The following is a 21,698-nucleotide window of genomic DNA, read 5'->3' as shown; positions in this document are numbered from 1 at the left end:
CAAGGTGAGAAATAAGTGAGGCTGTGCACTTCTGGAAGCCAGCCATGTATAAGTGTGTCTATGTACTTGTGCAAAGAGCAAGTGAAGGAGGCATTATCAGAAACAGAGCTCTGGAGCTAGTCAGGTTCAGCAGTTAACTTGAGGCAGGCAGCAATGACCTGGCTAAATCGTGTGATCCAAACATATGAAGTTAAGTATGCTCTGCCCTCTCTTTGACCCTTTGAGAGGTTAGGTAGAGTGGTGTAGAAGAAATACTTCATCAAAGAAGGATAGGATTTCTTGGTTTCTTGGAAGAGTGCCTGTGCAGTGTGGCAAACACTCCTCCTTTCAGATAAAAGGTGTGGAATGGAGAACATGCATGACAAAAAGAAGGGAGATTTAACAGGAAGACCTACAAAATCCCAAACAACCCAAGCCAAACAAAAACCAAGACAATAACAGCCCCCACCCCTTGTATTAAACTTACTTCCCATATACCCTCTTCTTAAAAGTGTGAGATATGCCTGGAAAAATGCAGGGAGCTTTTCCTTTTTGAAGCAATTGAGAGAATGTTGGCCGTGAATCTTAGATAAATACTTCATCCTTGTTTCCAGGATAACTGTATTACAGTTCTGATCTGATTTGCCATGAGGTCTACATTAGTGTCCTGTCTGGCCTTCTCCCCCCAGGCAGAGCGAATAGCCATGTAGTTCTTGTTGGAAGGATATTCAGATGTCTTTTGGTCTTGCTGTTTAGGCAGGTGCAGATGTGAATGTGCTCAATGACATGGGGGACACTCCGCTCCATCGTGCAGCTTTCACAGGCCGTAAGGTAAAGTATGGTGGCTTTGTTAAGCCTCACTTGTAGAATTATTAAGAAAGTACTAGCAATAAGATCACTTCAAAAAGACGTTTTTGCAGGGTCTAAAAATGACTTATTGTCTGTTTTGGTACAGCATGTTCAGAAGGATTAGGCACATTGCCTAGCTTGCATAACTGTCCAAAAAAAAAAAAAAAACCAAAAAGCACAGAGAGAAACCACATTGTTTTAATCTTAGTAGCTTCTGGAGGGGAAAGAAATCTCTTAAATTAGGACACACAGGGCCATTTCCACACAGTGTCTGGAAGTGCAGTTTCTTCTTAGTTAATTAGAACTAAAGAGCTTGTTACAGACCTGTGTAATGTGACACTAGTTTGATTCCCCTCCCCCACCCTCCCCCTCATTGCCACCATCATTCATCATTCCAAAACTAGTACTACCTCTATGGATAACATCTTGGCCCTTCAGAAGGAGTGACTACTTACTGTTTTTTCAAAAGAACCAGTTGTGTAATTTTTATCTGTCCAAGTCAGCAGGCACACCAGGTACACCAGCTTTTTGGAGTCAGTCTATTCAGCCTTACCTCCTGTTGGTTCCTTCAGCCTTACTGATGGGAGAGAAAATGTTGCAGTCAGTCTCACTCTTCAATCTCTCTAAAACATCCCTTCCTGTTTTCATAAGAAACCAGCAGTGGTGAGAAGCCGTTGGTTACAAAGCTCATCTTACAGGATGTCAATAGCTAGAAAGCCTGATTGTGGCCTTGCAGTTACACAGACAGATAACCAGTGTTTTTCAAATTGTGTTTCAGGAGGTGGTGATGTTACTCTTGCAGCATAATGCTGATCCTTCTATTGTTAATGGCAGTGGAGAGACTGCAAAAGAAGTTACCTATGACAAAGACATAAGGAATATGTTGGAAGGTAACTTTAATAAGTTAAAGTTTGTTTTGGGGTTTTTTTAATGTGTGCATTCTAAAAGCTGCTTTTTTCCTGCAAGTTACAGAAGCTCAGTTGAATTTTCTTTTTACATTTGGTTATTAGAAAGAAAACAGTCATAGTTTTTGGTTCTTGTCTGCAGTACTGACAAGTGGACTTGTCAGTACTGGGACTCTAGAGTTTTTTGGGACTCTAGAGTTAAGTATTATGAATACAAATAACATTATTCAGGTTACTATTTCAGTCCTGCTGGGGTAGTTCTTGCTACAGATTTGAATGGCACATGGGCAGTCTTGGCTCACTGGAAGAGACAAAACTCAAGAACAGTAGGTGGCCTTGTGTCAACCAGATCATTAGAGAGCAAAATTCTGAACAGTTTGCAAAGGCAACCCAGTTATGGATCAGATTTAGGACTTGCTATTGCAGTCTTGGACCTTGTGTCAAAAGGCAAAAAACACAAAAACACTTCCCCTTGTTTTCACTGTGTCCTCACAGGTGTCAGAGATGAGGCAGATGGTGTCCAAATACTAATCTAGTTCACTGATTATAGTTTCGGAGAGTTCAAAAACTGTTGCTTCCTGGTATTACTATGTAATACTCGTAAATACTGATGGAGTTCTACCACAGACTACTGTGCCCACTACCACAGACTGCATATAGGAAGTGAACTCTCTTCTGATTCTACATGCAAATGCACAATAACTCATTTCCACTGCTCATCTGCTGAATCGTTAGAGAAGAATAAAAATTTTGGTAGGATGGTAAGAAGAGTAGAAGAGAAGCTGAAAAGAACATAGGGAAGATCTGAGATGAGGGTGTCGCATAGTTCTCATTTTCCCTTCTGCAGGGAGTGGGCATGGTTTTAAGTGTTGAAAAAATAATAATATATATGTGTATGTGTATACAAACTTGCATATCTTATCAGATTTTATGTGCTTTGAACATATTTTTGCTCTGACACAGGGTTTTCTGAGCAAATACTCTATTTATACCTGTTCCAAATAAATAATACTGGAAACTCTTGCATCTCTAGGCTTGTTTTGCTGTGCATTTTTGAATGCTGTACCTCATATGTACTTCACTGAGAATGACCTTACTTTTATTTATCTTTTTTTTAATAGCAGTGGAAAGGACACAAGAAAGGAAACTGGAAGAACTCCTCTTAGGAGCAGCAAGAGAGGGGGAAACAGGGAAACTGACTGCCTTGGTAAGAATTCAAGTCAAGTGATTCAACCCATAATGGTAATGTAACAAAATATGACTTGGTGCTTTGCATTTCAAAGGCTGTGACTGTGTTTAGTGCTGTGCCCCATGTTATATTGGTAAGGTCCTGAACCCTCAAGGATTTTCCTCTTTGTTGGAGGTTGCAAAACCAATGATTTTCAACTTCTTTTGTGTTATTAAATCCTTTAGAAATAATTAGCTAGTTAGTTGTAAACAGCAGTGTAGTGGTTCATGGTCTGCTGAGATAAGTTTATTATGTCGTTGTGCATACCTTGATGTCATGGATGTCTAGATCTTCACCACAGTGTGGCCTGTCTTTAATCTTGAAAGTTAGCTCTTTCTTCTTAGCATCTATTGTAGTTTTTAATGGACAGTCATCTGCACAGCACAGTTTCATGCTGAGCAGAAATTGAAAACTGTGTATTTGTGGGTGTGCACATTCGTAGTAATCCCAGATGAACAGTGTGGTGGCATGGTAAGGCTGTGGCAGAAGCAGATCACAGAAACAATGGAGGGTGCCTCTGGATGTGATCCAGTTCCAGTTTGCAGAGCAGAATTAACTAGAGCAGGTTGCTCAGGACCAAATCCAGCTGGGTTTTGAAGCAGAGTCCCATGTTGTAGTTTGTTTTATGCAATACTATAGTCCCAGTGCTTGAACTCAAGCTTTTGAAAGTCCTGAAGAGTGTCCTTGGAAGTAAGACATGGAGTGTGGAACAGTTTTTGCCTACTTAGCACCTTTAGTAATGCCTATTCAAGCATGACAATTCACAAATGTGAGATTTGTATATTGAGATATTTAATGTTCTTTATTTTTCTGCCTGGAAGCCAGAAGTGAACACCTGTTTGCAATTTACTTCCCCCCTCTAAATTTTTTTCTTACAGCCCAAAGTGCCCTTGCCTTTCTAACTCCTTGCATGGAAACTCTTGTTAAATCTTTGGTCATCCTTGTAATTCTTATTTGGAGATTTTGTACTATCCTCTTTGAAATGGAGAGAGAACCAGCACTGTACACAGCACCTAAGATGTGGAAAAACATTAGTGCATTGGTACAGTGCACAATTATACTAATTGTAATTAATGCACTGACATAAGTGATCTGTTCTTGATTCTGATAATTTTAATACTTGTTACATGTCTGCTGACTAATCCTTAATCTGATGTGAAAAAAAATCAGAAAAAAAGTGTTTCCTTCTAGAAATCTGTCATCAAAAAAAAAACTGAAAAATCTGTTTTCTCTTATGAGGCATGTAACTTTGCATGAGCATGTAATTCTCCCTGTGAACATTGTAATTTCTAAGTTATTTTCTTTTTTTAAAATGTTTGCTATCTTTGAGCTCTGTATATGTGAACTATATATTGTCTCCTAAAACTTTTCAAAGTATTGTCATGTTTTTGACCTAGAGTCAGTTTTAAGTCAATCCTTAGCATGTGTTCCTTGGAATACACTTACAGTTCTATGGTGACTTTGACTTTCCTACCCTCACCTCTTCAAAATTGCCCTTTAGCTCCAAAATTCACCACACTTTACCTACTGATTGTTCAGGCATTTCTGCTCCTACTTAATTTTTTTTTATTAGCAGACTGTGATGCTCATGGAACTTTAGCTGCTTATATCTACTTTTACTGTAACACCTAACACCAGAACATGTTATTTACAAGAAGTTAAATCTTCAGCAGCTGAATCTTAACCCAGGCTGCTTAGTCTACTTGAGGGAAAGCCGGTTTGTTCTTCCTGTGAGTTCTCAAAAATGTACTGTAAATTTCCTGAAGTGACTGGAGAGATTTTTATCTGAACGAGTTGATGCATGAAGCTTTCTTCCAAATATTCCTTTGTGACATGGCATAAGGTGCTGAAAGCACAGGCATGTGGCTTAGCAGGTATGGAGGCAAGAGTCAGAAGAGGAAGTAAACGTAAAACAGCTGGTTGGAAAGAGCTAAAGCTTAGCAATCCTCGGGAATGCAAGTATTTGACTACAGTGTTAATGAGGGTGTACTTCCACAAACTCCCTCTTTTTGACTTTTGTTCTCTTACCAGTTGATCTGTAAACAACAGCTTGTATAAGGGAAAGCAGTTTATCCCTTATAGGACTCTGAGGTTCATATAAAGTGGTTGCTGTTGATGTTAAGTTGTGGCCATGGGAATTCTGTTATTTTGTAATTTTGTCTAAAGATAGCATATGCCTAATGTGAGTACTTAAACTGAGTTTCTCAAAAGTTGTTGTCATGCATTTGTGACTCTGTTCTCCTAAGGCTGCTTATCAGTAACTTAGCCTTTCTAATAAGGCACTCCCATCTGGCTTGTGAGCTTAAGTGGCTGGCAATGCATGAAGTGGTTTGGGCTGGAAGGGACCTCTACTGATCATTCAGTCCTACCCCCATGTATGCATCCAGTAGCCACATGTTTGAGTAGGAGTGTAGAGGTGTTCTAGCGTAGTTAGCAGTGTCATGCTTCATGACCCTTCTCTTTGAAGGGATCAGTTTCTCAAAATGTTTATATTGTGTGCAAGTAAAACTCAAGTTTGGGTTGGGTTTTTGGTTTTTTTTCTTGGTTACATAGCTACTTTTATCTTAATGGACTTAAGAATGCAGCAAAACTGTTTGTAACAGATTGCCTGTCCAAGAAGCTCTAAATGGCCTAGAATATCTGGCATTGAGACTGGCAGGTCTGCCACCCTTCAGTACAAAGCTCTTACTCTCTGAAATGGGGTAACTGCACAATTTTTTCTGGATTTAGCATTGGCTTGTGCTAACTTCTGCACCATGCCTGGATGTCTTCTATGAAGAACAGCAGATTTTTGACAGTAGAGCTGGGCAGGGCCATTCTAGCATATAAATTAATAAACTGAAATACTGAGCAACTTTTCCTGGCACTGTGCAGTTGAGCAGAAAAATGTGTCCATGTTGTGTAGCGGAGGTGGAAGGGATATAGCAAGCAAAACACTGAAGTTCACTACTCTAGCTGAATGTCTTGTTTGATGGTTACACTCCTTGCCCTTGTCATAACAATTGCTAAATGCCCTCTTTGTTGCCAGATCTACACTGAAGCATCCTGGTTAGGAACAACTAATTCTCAAAATAGAGAATATGGTATCTGAAGAGGGGGGAGAACTGATAAGTAAGCAAACTTTGTTTTTTTCCAGTTAAACAAGCGCAAGCCACCTGATATCAACTGTACAGATCAGATGGGGAACACACCCTTGCACTGTGCAGCATACCGTGCTCATAAGCACTGTGCATTGAAACTTCTAAAAAATGGAGCAGATCCTAAAATAAAAAACAAAAATGGTGAGTACCAAATCAAGAGTATGTTAACTATTAAGTGGAGACACAAATTCAACATCTTCTGCAAGCTGTGTTTCTTATTATGCAGTGTTCAGGGAGAATCTTACAGTGCTTTACAAGCTTTGTGTCACTAGTAAAGGAAGGCCAACAGTGACTAAATTGCAAGAGGCTGGAGAACTGTAGCAAAATACTTATTGTATGTGCTTTCATTTTCCAAGCTTACCAGTTTCTGGAAAATTTACTAACTGTCTTAACAGTGAAGTGTGCCTGGCTTTTGTTTTCTTGATTCTAAACATTGAACACAGGTAACAAAAAAAAGCAAGATTGAAAATACGCCCAAGACAAAGTGACTCCTTAGAAGAAGACTTCTAATGAAACCAAAAAGAAGAAAACTTGATGCAAATGTTATGCAAACTGTGTTTTTGTCCTCTGTTTAAATATGCCTCTGTCTTGGTATTTGTGAGTGTCCTAAACTGTTTTTTATAGCTGGCAGCTAAAAACAAATTTAAATCAGTAAGGGCAAAGGGCTCTCTGTGGTTAGTAGAATTCTGATGAGCAGTGCAGTGCCTTTAAGTTAATACCTTTTTTAGTCTTTTGCCCTTGAGGAGTTGATGTTCCCCAATTATAAGTAAGTGTAGATGCTTGAGGGCCAAACTGATGGATAATGAGTGTCAAGTTATTTTAAAGTACATTGAGTTTATTTGCATCAAATTCTTATGCCTTGTCTTGTTACTAAACAGATCAGACGCCCCTTGATCTAGCCCAAGGTGCAGAAATGAAACTGATACTGGCAGGTAAAACTGGAAAGGTAGGAACTTTTGTCTCAATTTAAAATGCCAAGGCTGTCTAGTTGAAGCTATTCATTCCTATATGAGCTTTAATTTCTGTGCAGGTTATCAACAAACCCCTGAGACGATATGAAGGTCTCCTATGGAAGGTATGGCTTATTTCTCTTTCTAAAATAGCTTGTAAGATTTCAAAGTATGTCCTTTTTCTATAGTTCAGTTATAAGCGATGAATGAAAGGATTTTTGAATAGTACTTAATAGTAATTTTGTCTAATATGTATAGATGGGCTGGCTGAGCGGAGCAGCTACCAGATTCGTGGTACCCTGATCATAACCTCAGTCACTAAAATCTTTATTGCTTGGTAATTTTTGTGGCAAAGCTTCACTGTGATAAGGCTTTGTTCCTTTTGTGTGGGCAAAATGCTTTTTCTTTCCTCAGTAGATTACTTTGATAATCTCTGACTGATACATTGTCTTTAAGAAACTGTGACTAATATTTTGCCATCATCTTCTGAAAATTTTAAAACTTAGTGGGAAGATGGCATTCAGAGAGTTTAAAGCTCATCTTGCTGTGTTGCTCAAGTGAATGGAAGGTCTACATGAATGTTTAATTATGTTGCTTAATGAAATCTTTAGTTTTTTTCCATGTAAATTTTCCTATATCACAATTGTAATATAAGGAGCTGTTCTTAAAGAACTGTGTGCCAAAGCTTGAGAAAGGTAAAATGTTGTAGTTGGAGACATCAGTGTGTTTTGTTTCTCATTTTATTTTATAAAATAGAATTGTGTGGTGATCAAGAAGTCTCGTAATATTAAAAAATACAACATTTTAATATTTTAGTTCTTACTGGGTAGCAGGCTCAGCTTTTATCTTTAGGTGATTCCAAAGCACGAGTAGTGCTGCAATTGAAAATACTCTCAGGTTGTTGTGATCATCAGGATATGCAGAACCTAAAAGCTTTTTGTAACGTTTACTAGTTTTAGGTGTTAAGTGAGCTTCTCTGCCTGACCATGCAGGAGTCACTCTGTCCATCACACTTCTTCCACCAGAGACTTTTACCTGCTGGGACTGAAGCCCCTTTGCAGTTGGTGGCTCCACGGAGTTGATGAGTGCCCAGCTTGGCTCTCTACACTCACCACACTCAGTCAGACAAGGTTTCCTTACCAGCTGGACCCTTGGTTTCCCATAGCTGAGTCTCAGATGTCTGGATCATTACTTTAATATGAAGGACCCCCCTGAGTTTTTCTGCCCTTGAAATCTAAGCATGTGAAAGTCTGGAGTCTTCCTGCTGAGTCCTCAGCTCCTGACACCACAAAGTCCCTTTGCCCTTGGCTAAGCAAAGGGTCATTGCTACTTCATGGTCTCTTGCCTCAGGCTCCTACCACCCAGAGCTCAGTTCTGCAGATCACCCTGCAGCTGCACACTGAGCTGTCTGTATTAAAAGTATTCTGTTGAGCTTACCTAGCCTTTTTTTTTCCCCTTTTAGAGCTCACGATTTTTTGGTTGGAAACTCTACTGGATAGTTCTAGAACATGGAGTGCTTTCCTGGTATCGGAGACAGTAAGTTCTGTGTTTAAATGTCTGAAAAGCAGTTTAAATAATTCCTGTCTTCACTAAATCTCCTCTTCTTTCAAAGAGCTGATGCAGTGAATAACGATCATCGTCAGGGATGCAAGCATCTAACACAAGCTATCTGCACGGTAGGAATGTGTTGTAACTACTGAGTTGTTTTTTTTTTATGTTCCATTGTATTCCATTCCTGGTTAATGAAAACTTCCGCTGGATTGGTAACCTGATCTTTGTTATAAAATAGGGAGAAAGCTTGTTGAAAGCTCATGCTGTTGAAAGAAATGCTTGTTCCTGTCCAGCAAAGTATTCTTTTATGTAAAGTGGCCATAAAGCTCCCTCACTGCTTTCTAAAGCGTTGAAGATTTAGACACACAAGGTATTCTGAAAGCAGACTGGGTCAGTTCGAAGCATGTGATCTGGAATAGCCAAAGCTCCAGTTCCTCCTTAGCTGTCCCTGGCTGCTTGTGACCGATTGCATAACTTAAGCTGGCCTCAGTTGAAAGACTAATCAATTTTGAAGGTGACGTTTGGAAAAATTCCCTGATTTCCGTTATGCTTGTGGGAATCCATTTTGGAAGGCTGAACAGAGAAAACCAAAGCCAGGTGTCATTTGTAATGCCCAGGAAGATGAAGTGTTTAAGAAAAATGCATTTAAAATAATTTCCGTGTTTCTGTAACTGCCCTATCCTAGTTTGGTACCACAAGTTCTGTTAAACTGCACTTGTTTGTACACTCATATTGTATGGAAAAGTGACTTGCTTTTCAGTATCTACAAATTCCTTAATACTGGCGATCTTGAACCATTGCTGAGGTTTTGCCTGAATCAGATGGTCCAAATAAATACAAATATAATATTTAACTATTAGAGCCTCTATATTACTATTAATAACATAATGACACACTTTGGAAAACTGTTCTGACCAAGGTTCTTATAAATTACAATTACTTGGATCAAAACTGAGGCAAAAACTTCTGAGTTGAGCATAATTTTATAATTATATAATTATGCTTACATGTCATTTTTTTCTGACTGATTCATTATGCTAATTTTGTTTTTTCTCCACTTTGCTCTAGGTAAAATCAACAGACAGTTGCTTCTTTTCTGTCAGATGTTTTGATGACACTGTTCATCGTTTCAAGATTCCTAAAAATAACCTTCCTTCTCAAACAAGAGAGGTAATAATGACTCTTTGTCAAAGGCATTAAAATACAGTAACTTCTGTAATGAATAATTTGCATACTAATTGCTATGGGTGCATTAGTAGCAGTGTGTTTCATATTTTGATCATCAGGACTTGGTAGCATAAGTGCAGATATTAAATCTTTTAGCATGGCTATAGATCAAACAGCAAAAAATTGGCCCATTGTAATAATCTCTTCTTTAAAGTAAGTGCTACCTTGTTTTCCAGCTCTGTGCCTGTATTATGTCCTGTTGTAACTTCCTCTTTTTCATTCACTTCTCAATGTGGTAAATTTCTATTGCAACCTCCTCCTTGCACTTTCATAGTTCATTATCCCAAACACAAGAATGCTTAATGGTACAGTCTACTCTTAATCATACTCCCAGATGACCTAATAAATCATATTTTCTCAAAAGGTGGCTCTGAAACAAGAGAAACATGGTTTTTTTAGGGCTGCTTGTAGTATATTCACTGTTGTACTTCTGCAGGTGTACTAACTAGAGATGGAGTTGGGGTGGAGGCAACTGGAGTGCTGTGTCCAGTTTTGAGCTTCTCGCAACAAGAGAGATACAAACATACTAAAGGGAACAAAGGGCCATGGAGGTGATTGAAGGGATCAGAGCATCACTTTTACTAGGAAAAGCTGAGAGAGCTGGGACTTCTCAGTCTGGAGAAGGGGGAGACTCAGGGAAGCTTGCCTATGTATGTAAATGCCTGAGGAGAGGTGCCAAGAGGGACAGAGCCAGGCTCTTTTCAATGGTGCCTGGTGACAGGACCAAAGGCAATGCGCACAAACTGAAGCACAGTGGCCCCACAGCAGTTGTGGAATCTTCATCCTTGGAGATTTTCAAAAGCCATCTGGATGTCCTGGCCATCCAGCTCTAGGTGGGCCTTCTTGAGCAGAGGGATTGGACTGGATGACTTTCAGAAGTCTCTGCCAGCCTCAGCCACTCTGTGATCCAATGAACAGGGAAAGAATCTACCTCTTAATTACGATAGTGCTTGAGGTTTTGTGCACAGAGTTTGTCACGCATAAGAAGGCAGACTTTGTCATAGGGACCTTGGAGTCTGAACAGATGCAAAATATATTCCCTACAGTCTTTTAATTAATAAGATTTTTTTATGTGATCTTGGACAGACTGAGGTGTGGGTTACATTTGTGCTTAAGGGTTAATAAATTAAGTCAGATACTCTGCCCACAAGTATTTCATCTGCAATACATGTTACATTTTCTAGCAATTGTATTTTCTAGCAATTGTATTTCTAGCAATTCTATTTATTGGCTATTGAGATGCCTCATTTTACTAATGGCTATCTTATTTATATCAAGAGAATTTTGTTGTTCTGCTTGCATGATCCTTTGTTTTGGGGATGACCTTTGAAATGTTTATTAACTCTGTTTTTCCTTTCCAGAGCTGGCTAGAAGCAATAGAGGACCACTCTGCATATAGCACTCACTACTGCACACAGGAACAGCTGAGTAGTGATGATGAAGATGATGCAGTATCTGTTACAGACCTACAGGACACTCTCAAAGTATGTACTCAATACTTACTTGGCTCACGCACGTGGGCAGTTGAAGATTAGCCTTGTTTTGTGTTAAAATACTTCAATATACCCTTGGCTAAAAGTGATGATTCCTCCTATGGATGCATAAATGCTGCTTGTGTTTGCATTGCTTGCTGTCATGTATTCCTGCTCAGACTGTGTGGCTAAAATGATGTGTTTATCATAGCTACAGGGCTGTGATTTCACTTTAGCCAGCACTACTCTAAGATAGAAAGCTGCTTGAGAGTTCCAGCCAGGAGAGGGAGCCTTGTGTACTTGTTATCCTCTAGTCTCAGTGTCACCAAAGCTAACCCACATCGAGTTCTGCCAATGAAGTGTTTTAGAAACAATCTTTTATCACCTTAGATCACATCAGATGCATTGTACAGTGACTGCTCATAACTGCAATGGAACTGAGTAGTCTTTGGTAATTCTAGGATTCAGCCTGTGATTCTTGTTTTTGGCTATACATGTACTGCTAAATTTTAAGGGAAAGTGGATGCTGCAGTACAAAAATCTTCATGTGGCTGAACTCCAAGCAGCTTGTACTATTCCTTTTTGTACAAGACCTTAAAGTAGTTCGTGGCACGGAGGTGGGAGGATAACTGGCACTGGCAGTCCCCAGCAACCTACAGAAGACAGTATTATTTAATAGATAACAGTGCACTTGAAGCCCAGAAGACCAACTGAATCCTGGGCCACATCAAAAGCAGATTTTCCAGTAGGACAAGGGAGACAATTCTGCTTCCCTCTTCTGCCTTCATGAGATCCCCACCTGGAGCCTACATCCAGCTCTGGTTCCTCAGCACAAGAAAGATGTAAAGATGTTAGAGCACGTCCAGAGGAGGCCACAAAGGTGAACACTGGGAATGAATAAACACCTCTTCTCTGAAGACAGGCTGAGAGAGCTGGAGAAGCAAAGGCTTTAGGGAGACCTACTGTGGCCTTAAGGGTGGTTTATGAAAAAGAGGGGGAATGACTTTTTATACAGGCCAACTGTGTAGTAGTGATTACACACTAGATGTAGTTGTGATAGGGTAAGTGGGAAGAGGAGAGATTTTGTTTAGATATTGGGAAGAAATTCTTTACTCAGAGAGTGGTGAGGCACTGGAACAGATTGCCCGGAGAAGCTGTGGATGCCCCGTCCCTGGAAGTGATCAAGGCCAGGTGGGATGGGGCTCTGAGCAACCTGGGCTAGTGGAAGGTGTGGTTGGCACCAGGGTCTGAAACTAGATGATCTTTAAAGTCCCTTCCAACCCAAGCCATTCTATGGTTTTATCATAGCTGTCTCCAAGTTTGAATGCGGGCTTGAAATACGATCTTGGGGTTGATTTCTGCATGTCACTATATTTGCCATTTATCAGTTAACCTATGAATGTGCTTATTTTGTCTTTAAGTTTCTCAGAAACCAAGCACTTGGTCTTCACAGATTATTAAACTATTCAATAAAGAATGAGGGAAAGAGCAAAAGTGACGCATACAACAAATTTGACTGGGGTTGATTTGCTACATTAAATTAAACAAATCTGGTCAGTGATAAAATGTTCATAAATATTCTGTTTGCTTGTATGTCTTTGAAGGTAGTTTCAGTAATTTGATTCAGTTTTAATATATCAGTCTCTGGGCTGGGAATCTTTAAGATTTAATGCTTTTTAATTTAACTTAATTTAATTTAACTTAATTAAGATTTAATGCTAATTTTAATGTCCAGATTTTAAAATTTCACTATAATAATGCAAGTAAACATACACTTTCCTTAGAACAAGGTACTTCTGAACTAGCTGTCCTTGTTTCTTGCAGAAAGCACAAGCATGCCAGCAAAGACTCAGTAAAGAGGTTTCAGACTTCCTTGCAATGGTTAAATCTTTGGATGCTACAAAAGGTAAAGCTTATTAATTTAAAATGCAGTTTGTTACTAAGCAACTAATTTTTTCTTTTTAACAGGATGCTTTTATTGCCCCAAAATCAAATTTTCAGGAGCTTGAAAATACAGGACAGTTTTCCCCATGAAAGAGATTCAAATAAAGTAGCATTATAGTAATTGCTAACAACTAAGATTTCAGATTTGGAGAAACATCTAAGAAGTATGCTGATTGAAAGAAATTTTATTAGCAGCTGTAAATGCAGTGGAACTGCCTCTAGCTGTAGTCCTTACTGAGTAGTATCGTAAAAATATAACACAGGGATCTGCTTTCAAGTTGTTTTTTTTTTTAAAAAAAAATCTGTGATTGGTAGCTTGTTGTAGTGCATAAGTGTCTCTTCACAGGTACAAAGAGCAGTGAAATCACAAAACTATACAGAGAACTGGAGGCACGGTACGATGGGACATATTCCACAGATTTTGCTATGACTTTGATGCAAGATTTGAACTGCTCAGGTTTCATTTCAAGTTACAATTTTAACATGTACCTAGATTTTTGCAGTATAACTGTAAAACATATCACAGGCATCAAGATGCTAGAGATTTGTACTTGTTTTATTAAATGCCTTAAGCTTTACAGAAGTTTTTCCTGTATTAAACACACAAAGGAGCTCTGTAAGAACATCTAACTGTTGGTCCTTTGGGCCTGAGTCCTAGTTATATATTGTGGCTAAAATTATGAAGCTCAGATTAGAGAACAAGTTGTTTGTCGATACAGATCCCTAGTCTGTAGTAGAATACCAGTTTTGAGAAGAAAAAAAGTTCTTCTTTCATCCCTGTGCCTTTCCAAAAGGAGGCTAAAAATACAGTCTCTTCTCTACATGCCTATGGGGTAAGTTACTCTGTGATCTTACCCTGTCTTTTTCATAAACTGATTTTTTACCAAATTTTTATTTCACAAGGCAAAAGGACATTTCATAATGTATATGAGTGTCTTATTATGAAGCTTTTGTGATTACTGTTAACAGTAAAACTGAATTTTTCACTAAAAAACCCAGTTTGAAAATTAGTATAAGGTGGATAAATTCCCTTTGGTAGCCGTAGAGGCAGTTTCCCTGACTCTGTAGTGCTGACCTGAAGAACAAGTGAGGTTCTTTTTTAGAGAAGAAAAACGTTTTTTAAAAGGAAATACACAACTTTAACAACCAATACCCATAGTAAAGCAAAAGCGGATACTGTCTCATTCCTAGAAACTGCTAGTCTTGGCTAACAGCAGTAATAAGTTCCTGTTTTCCTTCCAAGGGATGTTTGTAACTTGCTAGGCCAGTGAACTGTTTCTGGATTCATGTGCAACTGCTGTAGGTTGCAGCAGAGACAACTGCTCTAGTTCTCCCATTGTTGTGGTGTTGATAAAGTATTTGAATCCTCTGGCTCCAGAAGAATATAAATCTTTGAGTTAGAAACCTTTCTGTATGGAGTTTCCCTAAAATTGTTTGAGTAATACAAAAATTGCTACGTTGGCACCTGATAATTAAAATTGTCTCCCTGTTTCAATATGCTCTTCTGAGTCTAAAGACTTGCTATGCCATTCTCAGTCTTTGAGATTTATGCATCTTGTATATTACAAATAAAGATGCACACCAAGTGTGCTGCCCCCCTCCTTCTTAGCAGGTGCTCTAAGAGTCAGTTTGAGTCAGTGGTGAGCTCTGGTTTCAGAGACCACAGTTAGTGTGTGGAAATGGACTGTATCTTGTCCTGCATAAGTTGAAAAATAAATTCAGGTACTGTCTCTGGTGGACCTCTTAATCTTCAGTGGTGTGATGTCAGCTCAAAGCACCTGTGTTACTAAATGGTGTCAACTGATCCTGGAGTCTGCAGGCACTAAATGTTGCAATTATTTTAATTGCAACAACTATGCTTCCTGAGAAGATGACTTAGTTGATTTCCGAGGAATTGCTGCACGTATCAGAAAACTTCACAGATTGACTCCAATCATTTCTACCAGCTGATTGAGTTACGATGATTTCCTGCTGATTTTAGACATGCAGTCCCTTTTGTAAATGGTCATAGAAGTCAGGATTGACATGACAAGCTGTACTACTTATACATAAGATGAGTCCATGAAAATAAGCTTTTCCCCTTTAATTGTTCAGTGTGCTCATGGTTACAGTTCAGTCTATTTTTTTCAAACCTAAATTTTCAGCTGCACTGGGCACTGTGGTAAGCTCTTTCTCTTCTATGTAATACATGGCAGAAGGCAAAAAAAATCTACATTTTACTATTTATATTAAATCAGTGCAGAATCTATTTTATTTAAATTCTGTCACCTGAAGCTTTAAAATCTAGAAAGTGGTTAAAAGGAGATTGCTGGTCCCTTTTCCAGTGTCCTGCTGCCATGGCTTCCTGCCTCTGCTTTCTAAACCATGCTGAAAGACAAACTCAATCTATTCATGTGCCTCTTATACCAGTACTAGGGAAAGGATGCAAAAAAAATCCTCCCACAGATCTTGCAATGCACCAGCCTTCCTGTAGCATGTGAATGTTATGTCTGTATTACTTAGAGAAAAAATAATTAAAAGAATCCTGTCATTTACAATGTCCTTCTAACATTACTAATATTTTTGTGCTTGCAGGAATATCTTCTCCCCTCCTGCAGAAAGTTGATGTGGTCTCTGAAGTATCCCAGGAAACATGTGAGGCTCTGGCTGAGTGCCTTAACCTGTTCACAAAGCAAGAAGGGGTATGTATTGTGCTGCTTGGGTCTATAAAGGGCTGAACAGCTTGGCATATTTGTCTAGTTCCCTGTTGACCTGCTACAAAAATAAATACACAAACCCATACCACTTCATGTTGCTGGTAAGCTGTCCATTTCCATACTGAATGGGACAAAAAAATCATTCTTCTAGAGAAAGACTAGGTATATGCCTTTGCAAAAGGAGGACTTAGTATTTGGGTGTTCAGAAAAGAGACATTTTGGTTACAAGCTACTGCTTGCAATGTTGAAACTGAATGCTTGAATTCAATAAAGCTGTTGGTTTGCTGATTTGAAGGTCAAAATATTGAGAAAATTAGGTTTTGGATTTTTTTTTTAGTTTTTACTAGCTAACTGCAGTGTTGAGCAATATTGCTTCTGAATTTGTTTTTCAGCCCATGTGCTTAGTGGGTGTGCAATGCTATTTGTTGAACTTCTGGCTTTTCCAGTAACAAATATCTTGTATAGTGTTAAACATAATGCAAACACTTCAGTTTGGGTATATATGTCAAATTCACTAGTTCCTAGAGTAGGAGAGCTGGCATTTTTCTTCCTTCTTGATGATGCCCTAGTACCATGGAATAAACTTGTAACTATAATCCCTGGGTTAGGCTTTTACTCTACTGTCATCATGTGTTTCAGAATGAGGTTTGTGTTGGTGCTGCTAGTCTTCCAGTTATTTAACAGTGAGCTACAAACACTGGCTCCATTGTCTAGGTTTGGGTTTTTTTCATTCCTTTCTAAGTCCTTTGTTTCCAGTCACGAGTCTTTTAGACTTACTTAAGTTCTAGCAGAGTGGAACAAGCATTTCTTTTTTTTTTTTTTTACATTGAGTTTTTTCCTTAAGAAAGTCTGATATTAAAGTTGCCAGCTTCATTTGCGGATGAGGGGGAAATTGTTACAACAGTGGGTGTAGAGTGTTAGTTAGTATTCCTTAATTGTGTTGGCATCTTGCTTCAAGCCAGACTAAAATAGCTTTCCAGAATGGAGTATGGCAAAACATATGGTGAAATTGTAATGTCACCTTACTTGAACTTGAAGACTCTCTGTAGGTGTAAGAGAGGCCTTATTTTAATCTGGAAGCACATACATTTGGGCACAGAGGGATAGGCTGAGGTGTGAACTTGTTTTTCCACCATAGCTGGTGAAATCAGTTGGTCATGACAGGGAGAAGATGTGATCCTGGAGAGTTTTTTGTCTTGGTATTTTTAAACTTCAGACTACTGAGTTCAGGAATATAGTGCAGGCTTTTAAAAATGCCATACTCTCTTCCTTCAAAGACTTGCAGCTTTCCAAGAAGCTACAATCATTGACCATTGCTGTTCTTAAACCCACAGCATTTCACTTGTTGTCCTTTATAAGGCAGGGCCCTGGTTTTTAGCTGTTCAGGGTTGATTTTCTAGACTGTTGTTTTGTTGGCATTTGAAAAGCAATATATGTATAACCTTGCAACCGTATTGTGCATGTCCTATGAAATCTGGTTATCTCTAGAATTAACGTTTTCTCAAGCCTGGTGCTTTTCTATCTTGCCTCTTTAAGGAGAATTCTTTTTCCCTCTAATTTAAATTGTCAGCATACCAGAAGCTACTGCTTGACTTATGAGGAGAGGCTCCTCACTTCAGTAAGGATAACCACAGCGAACGCACTTTTGGCTCTCTAGAGGAAACTTCATTTAGTGTTACTTATCACTGTGCTTTGGCAATTGTAGCATAAGCGCGCAGTCTGCAGATGAAACTGCTAACGCAGCACTAAACCAGCTTCAGCTGTCTTCCACTTGCGCTGGAAATGGTGCATGAGCGTGATCTCCGATCGCTCCGTCTGTCCGCTGCTTCTCCTTCCCCCCGGTGCCGCCGTGCGCGGTGGGGCGGGGGCGCTCCGAGCGGCCGCGGGAGCGCGGCCCGGAGCCGGCCCGGAGCGGAGCGGAGCGGGGGGGGCCGCGGCCGCGCCGGGAAAGGCGTGACCTGCCCGCTCCGCACGGCGGGAGCGGCTGTGACGCCGCAGAGCCGGGAGCGGGGGGCGGGGGGAGCTTCCAAAAATAACCCACTGCGGCGGGACTCCGTGCGGGGCGGCCCCGGGCGGCTCGGGAGCCCGCACAGCCCGCGGGGCCGCCCCGGGAGCCGCGGCGGTGAGCGCTGGGCAGCGCCCGTGCCCCGGCGGCGGGGCGGGGGCGGGCGCGCTCGGTCTGTCAGGCCATTTTTAGCCGGGCTGGGAGCCGGCGTTGCCGCCCCGCTGTTTGGGGCTGGTTTCCTCCTCCTCCTCCTCCTGCGCCGCCGCCCCGCGCCCGGCGGAGCCCGGCGGGAGCGGCGTTGAGCGGAGCCGCGCCCCGGCTGCGCGGGGCGGCCGCCGCTGCCCCGCCCCGCCCCGCCCTGCGCCGCGCCGGGGCGGCCGCGGAGCCCGCGGCGAGTGCTGCAAGGTGAAGGGGCCGCCCGCGGCGTGTGCCCGCCCGGCAGGTGCTGCTGCAGCCCGGGCGGCTTCCCTCGGAGCCGTGCTGCCCGGAGTCGTCCCGCGGTATGTAGCGTTCGTGGTGAGCTGGGGGCTGTGGCTCTGCTTCTTTCTTGACATTGGGATGAGCCCTTCGGTGTCAAGCAGATGCGAGCACAGATACTTTTTGGCAAATAGTTAAAACGCGTGAGGGGAAAAGGGAATGCAACTTGGTTGCTTTAATGTGAGTATTTACTGGGGCGTTGGTGTCGGAGCCAGCCTGCACAACTTGAAACGTTTTCTGCAGTGACTTTGGCACAAGGTTAGTAAGTAGTGTTTCAAAGCAGGATTTGCCGTGGACTATTTCTAGCAAATATCAGAACCTACATTCCTAAAGCAGTTTGGTTCTAGTAGATTTTGTGTCCTGAGGTATTTTATGTAGTTGTAGGAGGAGTTGAACTTAAGGTTCTTTTCACACTATTCTCTCTGCTAGATTTTCTGAATGAGTTTAAAATTCATCTCTAGTACTGGAACTACCTGTACTGAAGCTGTGTGAAATTGATAGGAAAAAACTATTTATTTAAAGAAATTGGCATTTTGCTTTTTTTGCCTTGCTTCTTCACCAACCAGTGCTTAGGTATAGTGTGTAGCTGAGTATCTTGACTCTTATGTTTCACTTTTACCATCAAGCGTTATATGTAACACTAAATTAAGAGCTCGTATTGCATGAGTATAGAACGGATAGCAGTTGTAAGCTGGTTTCGTTTGTAGTCTGTTTGTGGCTTTGATCTTCAGCCTTTGCAGTTGTTGTCATTCTTTCCAGTTTGTTTTTGTCTTAGAAAAGGGACTTGTTTACAAGCTGGTGAAAAGCCTTAGCTGATGAGATAAGGAATACAGGAAAGGTTTCTTCACTTTTTGCATTAAATGAGTTGTGTATTTCAGCTATAAAGAATTTGTCATAACAAATTAAGCTTGTCACTTCCACAGAAACTTTTTAATATCAATATACTGTGGGTCATAGTCTTTGGATTTAGTTATCTTTACCATGGCATAATGTGCTATCTCTTGTATGTACACCCTGTAAATAAAAAATGTGCACACAGTTCAACTGGTAAATACCCGTCTCTGGAAGTTCAGTGCACTGCCTTAGTTTATTTCAGATTTCTTAGAAACATAATTGAATATTAGATGAGTCTGTGTGTGTTCTTGTGGGTGAATGCTTGCATGCTCTTTGGCATACAAATAGTTGTTTTTAATATATTTCTGATTTGTCTTCTGGGAGACAGGTATGAGCATGGCTGGTATCGGTTAAACCTACTTCCTACCTTATTGTACTGTCAATGAAGAAGGTGCCTGTAGGCTATGTCCAGATGACTCCTTAATGAGAAATTTTATTATCTGTTTCTTTATGGGGGTGCAGGTGAGGTGAGCAGTGATGAGAATCTGCAGTCAAGGGGGAAATGCTGATGACGGCACCCTGTGCAAATCTGCTAGAGAAGTCCTGGCATCCATCAGCAGTCCTTTTCTTCCATCTGGCAATATCATCAGCTACATTAACCTCTATAAGGCCTTGGGAGCCCCTGGTGTGTGGGAGGGAGAAATGGAGAGGGGTGAGGGACTAAAATAAAATCAGAGAAGCTAAGAAAGAGGTTAATGATAAGATTTCTGAGTTAGGTCTAGTAAGGGGATCATGTATTGGCTGGCTACTGAACTAGACCTAGAGCTATAGAGTCCATACTCCCTCAGGTGATAAAACAAGTGCCTTTGTTTTTCTGATCTATTCTCTTTGTGTTTAGAAACAAGTGGCAGCCCTGTTTTCAAATTTTTATTCCTTTCAAGCACTGGAGCACAGAGGAACTAATGTTGTCCATTCTGTTAAGCTCATGCTGAAAGTAGCGGAGATCAAGGGAAAACCTCTGGGTGTCAAGGCCTGTAGGCAATGCTCTGGAATGCTGTTCAGGTTGTGTGCTTGTGGAAAAGTTTTCAGACAGTCAGTGATTGGACTGAACACAGCAAGAGCTATTTGGTGTTGAGAGAATTGAGGTATACCTACATCAAGAAAACCTTTATTGGCTCTTGGTCAGTAACTGACTTGATCCTGTTTCTTCCCTTCTCCTCCAAATAAGTGGAAGTGTACTAGAAATTCCTAGTGCAGCTTGAATCTCGTTTGAAGGTTACAAGTTCCTTGAAGGTTCTCGATGCTCAGATGGGCTTCCTAGTAAAGAATGGTATTTTTCCCTTATGCAAGGATCATAGAGTATAAAATGTTGGGGAATGCTGTATAGGCAGGGTGTATAAGAGAACAAAGCTACTGACAGGAAAGTCATTTAGTTTTTTTCTCCTGCTAGAATGTTGACAGTTTGTCTCGTGCCTGGATGATTCATGCTGTACTAATTTTTGGGTTCTGAATATGCACATCTTTCATCTGGGCTAAAGCTCTATAGTGAAGATATTAAAGTTGGAGTAACCGGATAGTGAGATGTTTGTGGATGGGATAGTGTTATTCCTTTGAAAGCATTTTTTTTCTACCAGTGTACGGCAGCCTTGCAGGTATAAAGCTAACTACAGATCTGTGAAGACAATGTCCTTACCAGTTGAGGCAGGAATTTAGCAAGTCCAGAGTATCTTAGAGGTAGGGGAGGTAAAGAGCACAACTTTTTTCTGAGATTTCCCATAGCAGCCAAGATTCAATAGGTCACCAGAGTGGGAAATGAAGCTAAGCAGCAGCCTTAGACAGAAGCTTTCTAAAATAAGAAATACTGAGTCTCCATTCAGGGGAAAGATAAGTAAATATTACTGCTGTTCTTTTATGAAAGGATATTATGTGTGTTGACAGAGTGCTTTTTTTGAAGCACTTGATAGGTTTTGAAGCAGTTGATAAGATCCTTGGGCAAGTGCTGTATTGGAAAGGCTTCTGGGTGAAATATGGTTCTGGCTCACAGAAGGACGCTCAGATGTTACTGTAGAGTAAAAGGCAAGTGCTTCTGGTCTTTGTAGTACTGCAGGGTTCCAACTCTGGAGATTTTTTTGGTGGTTTTGGGGAGGGGGTGTTTGTTTTCTTATTTATTTTCTTCAAGATTGCCAATACAACATATCACCACCTGCAAGGAAGGAGGTTGACTTTGAAGTGTACAAAGTGACTTGTAGTGACACGGAAACTCTTACTGACCTGTAGCTCAAAGAGCCTGTGTGGAAGCTGGTCAGACAGCTTGTCTGAAGGCATTCCCTGCTATTCACTTTGTTGTCCAGCTGGAAGCCCACTGCTAAGCTGTTCTTGCACTTTCCACAGTGGGTTAATGCTTGGCCCGCAGATGTGTTTTTTGTTGGCGGTTGTTGTTA

General features: G+C 40.6%; 1 protein-coding gene across 7 annotated transcripts in view; it reads left to right on the top strand.

Annotated features, from left to right (window-relative positions):
• Positions 1-21,698, top strand: part of OSBPL1A (oxysterol binding protein like 1A) — a 77,813-nt gene that overhangs the window by 12,392 nt on the left and 43,723 nt on the right. For 3 of the 7 annotated variants that reach the window (XM_064435321.1, XM_064435338.1, XM_064435328.1), the window contains 12 exons: positions 736-810; positions 1,607-1,718; positions 2,855-2,940; positions 6,098-6,242; positions 6,980-7,047; positions 7,132-7,176; positions 8,514-8,587; positions 8,664-8,727; positions 9,671-9,772; positions 11,191-11,313; positions 13,126-13,207; positions 15,820-15,926. In XM_064435321.1, the coding sequence (XP_064291391.1) occupies positions 736-810; positions 1,607-1,718; positions 2,855-2,940; positions 6,098-6,242; positions 6,980-7,047; positions 7,132-7,176; positions 8,514-8,587; positions 8,664-8,727; positions 9,671-9,772; positions 11,191-11,313; positions 13,126-13,207; positions 15,820-15,926 (1,083 nt within the window). Of the gene's footprint in view, positions 1-735; positions 811-1,606; positions 1,719-2,854; positions 2,941-6,097; positions 6,243-6,979; positions 7,048-7,131; positions 7,177-8,513; positions 8,588-8,663; positions 8,728-9,670; positions 9,773-10,357; positions 10,381-11,190; positions 11,314-13,125; positions 13,208-15,819; positions 15,927-18,283; positions 18,447-21,698 lie in introns of those variants that run through there. The other 4 variants (XM_064435346.1, XM_064435355.1, XM_064435387.1 and 1 more) reach the window with 4 other exon arrangements.

The sequence above is a fragment of the Passer domesticus genome, chromosome 1 (assembly GCF_036417665.1).
Source record: "Passer domesticus isolate bPasDom1 chromosome 1, bPasDom1.hap1, whole genome shotgun sequence".
NCBI lineage: Eukaryota > Metazoa > Chordata > Aves > Passeriformes > Passeridae > Passer > Passer domesticus.
The sequence above is the reverse complement of the archived record's forward strand: the minus strand, read 5'-3'. Positions and strand labels throughout refer to the sequence as shown.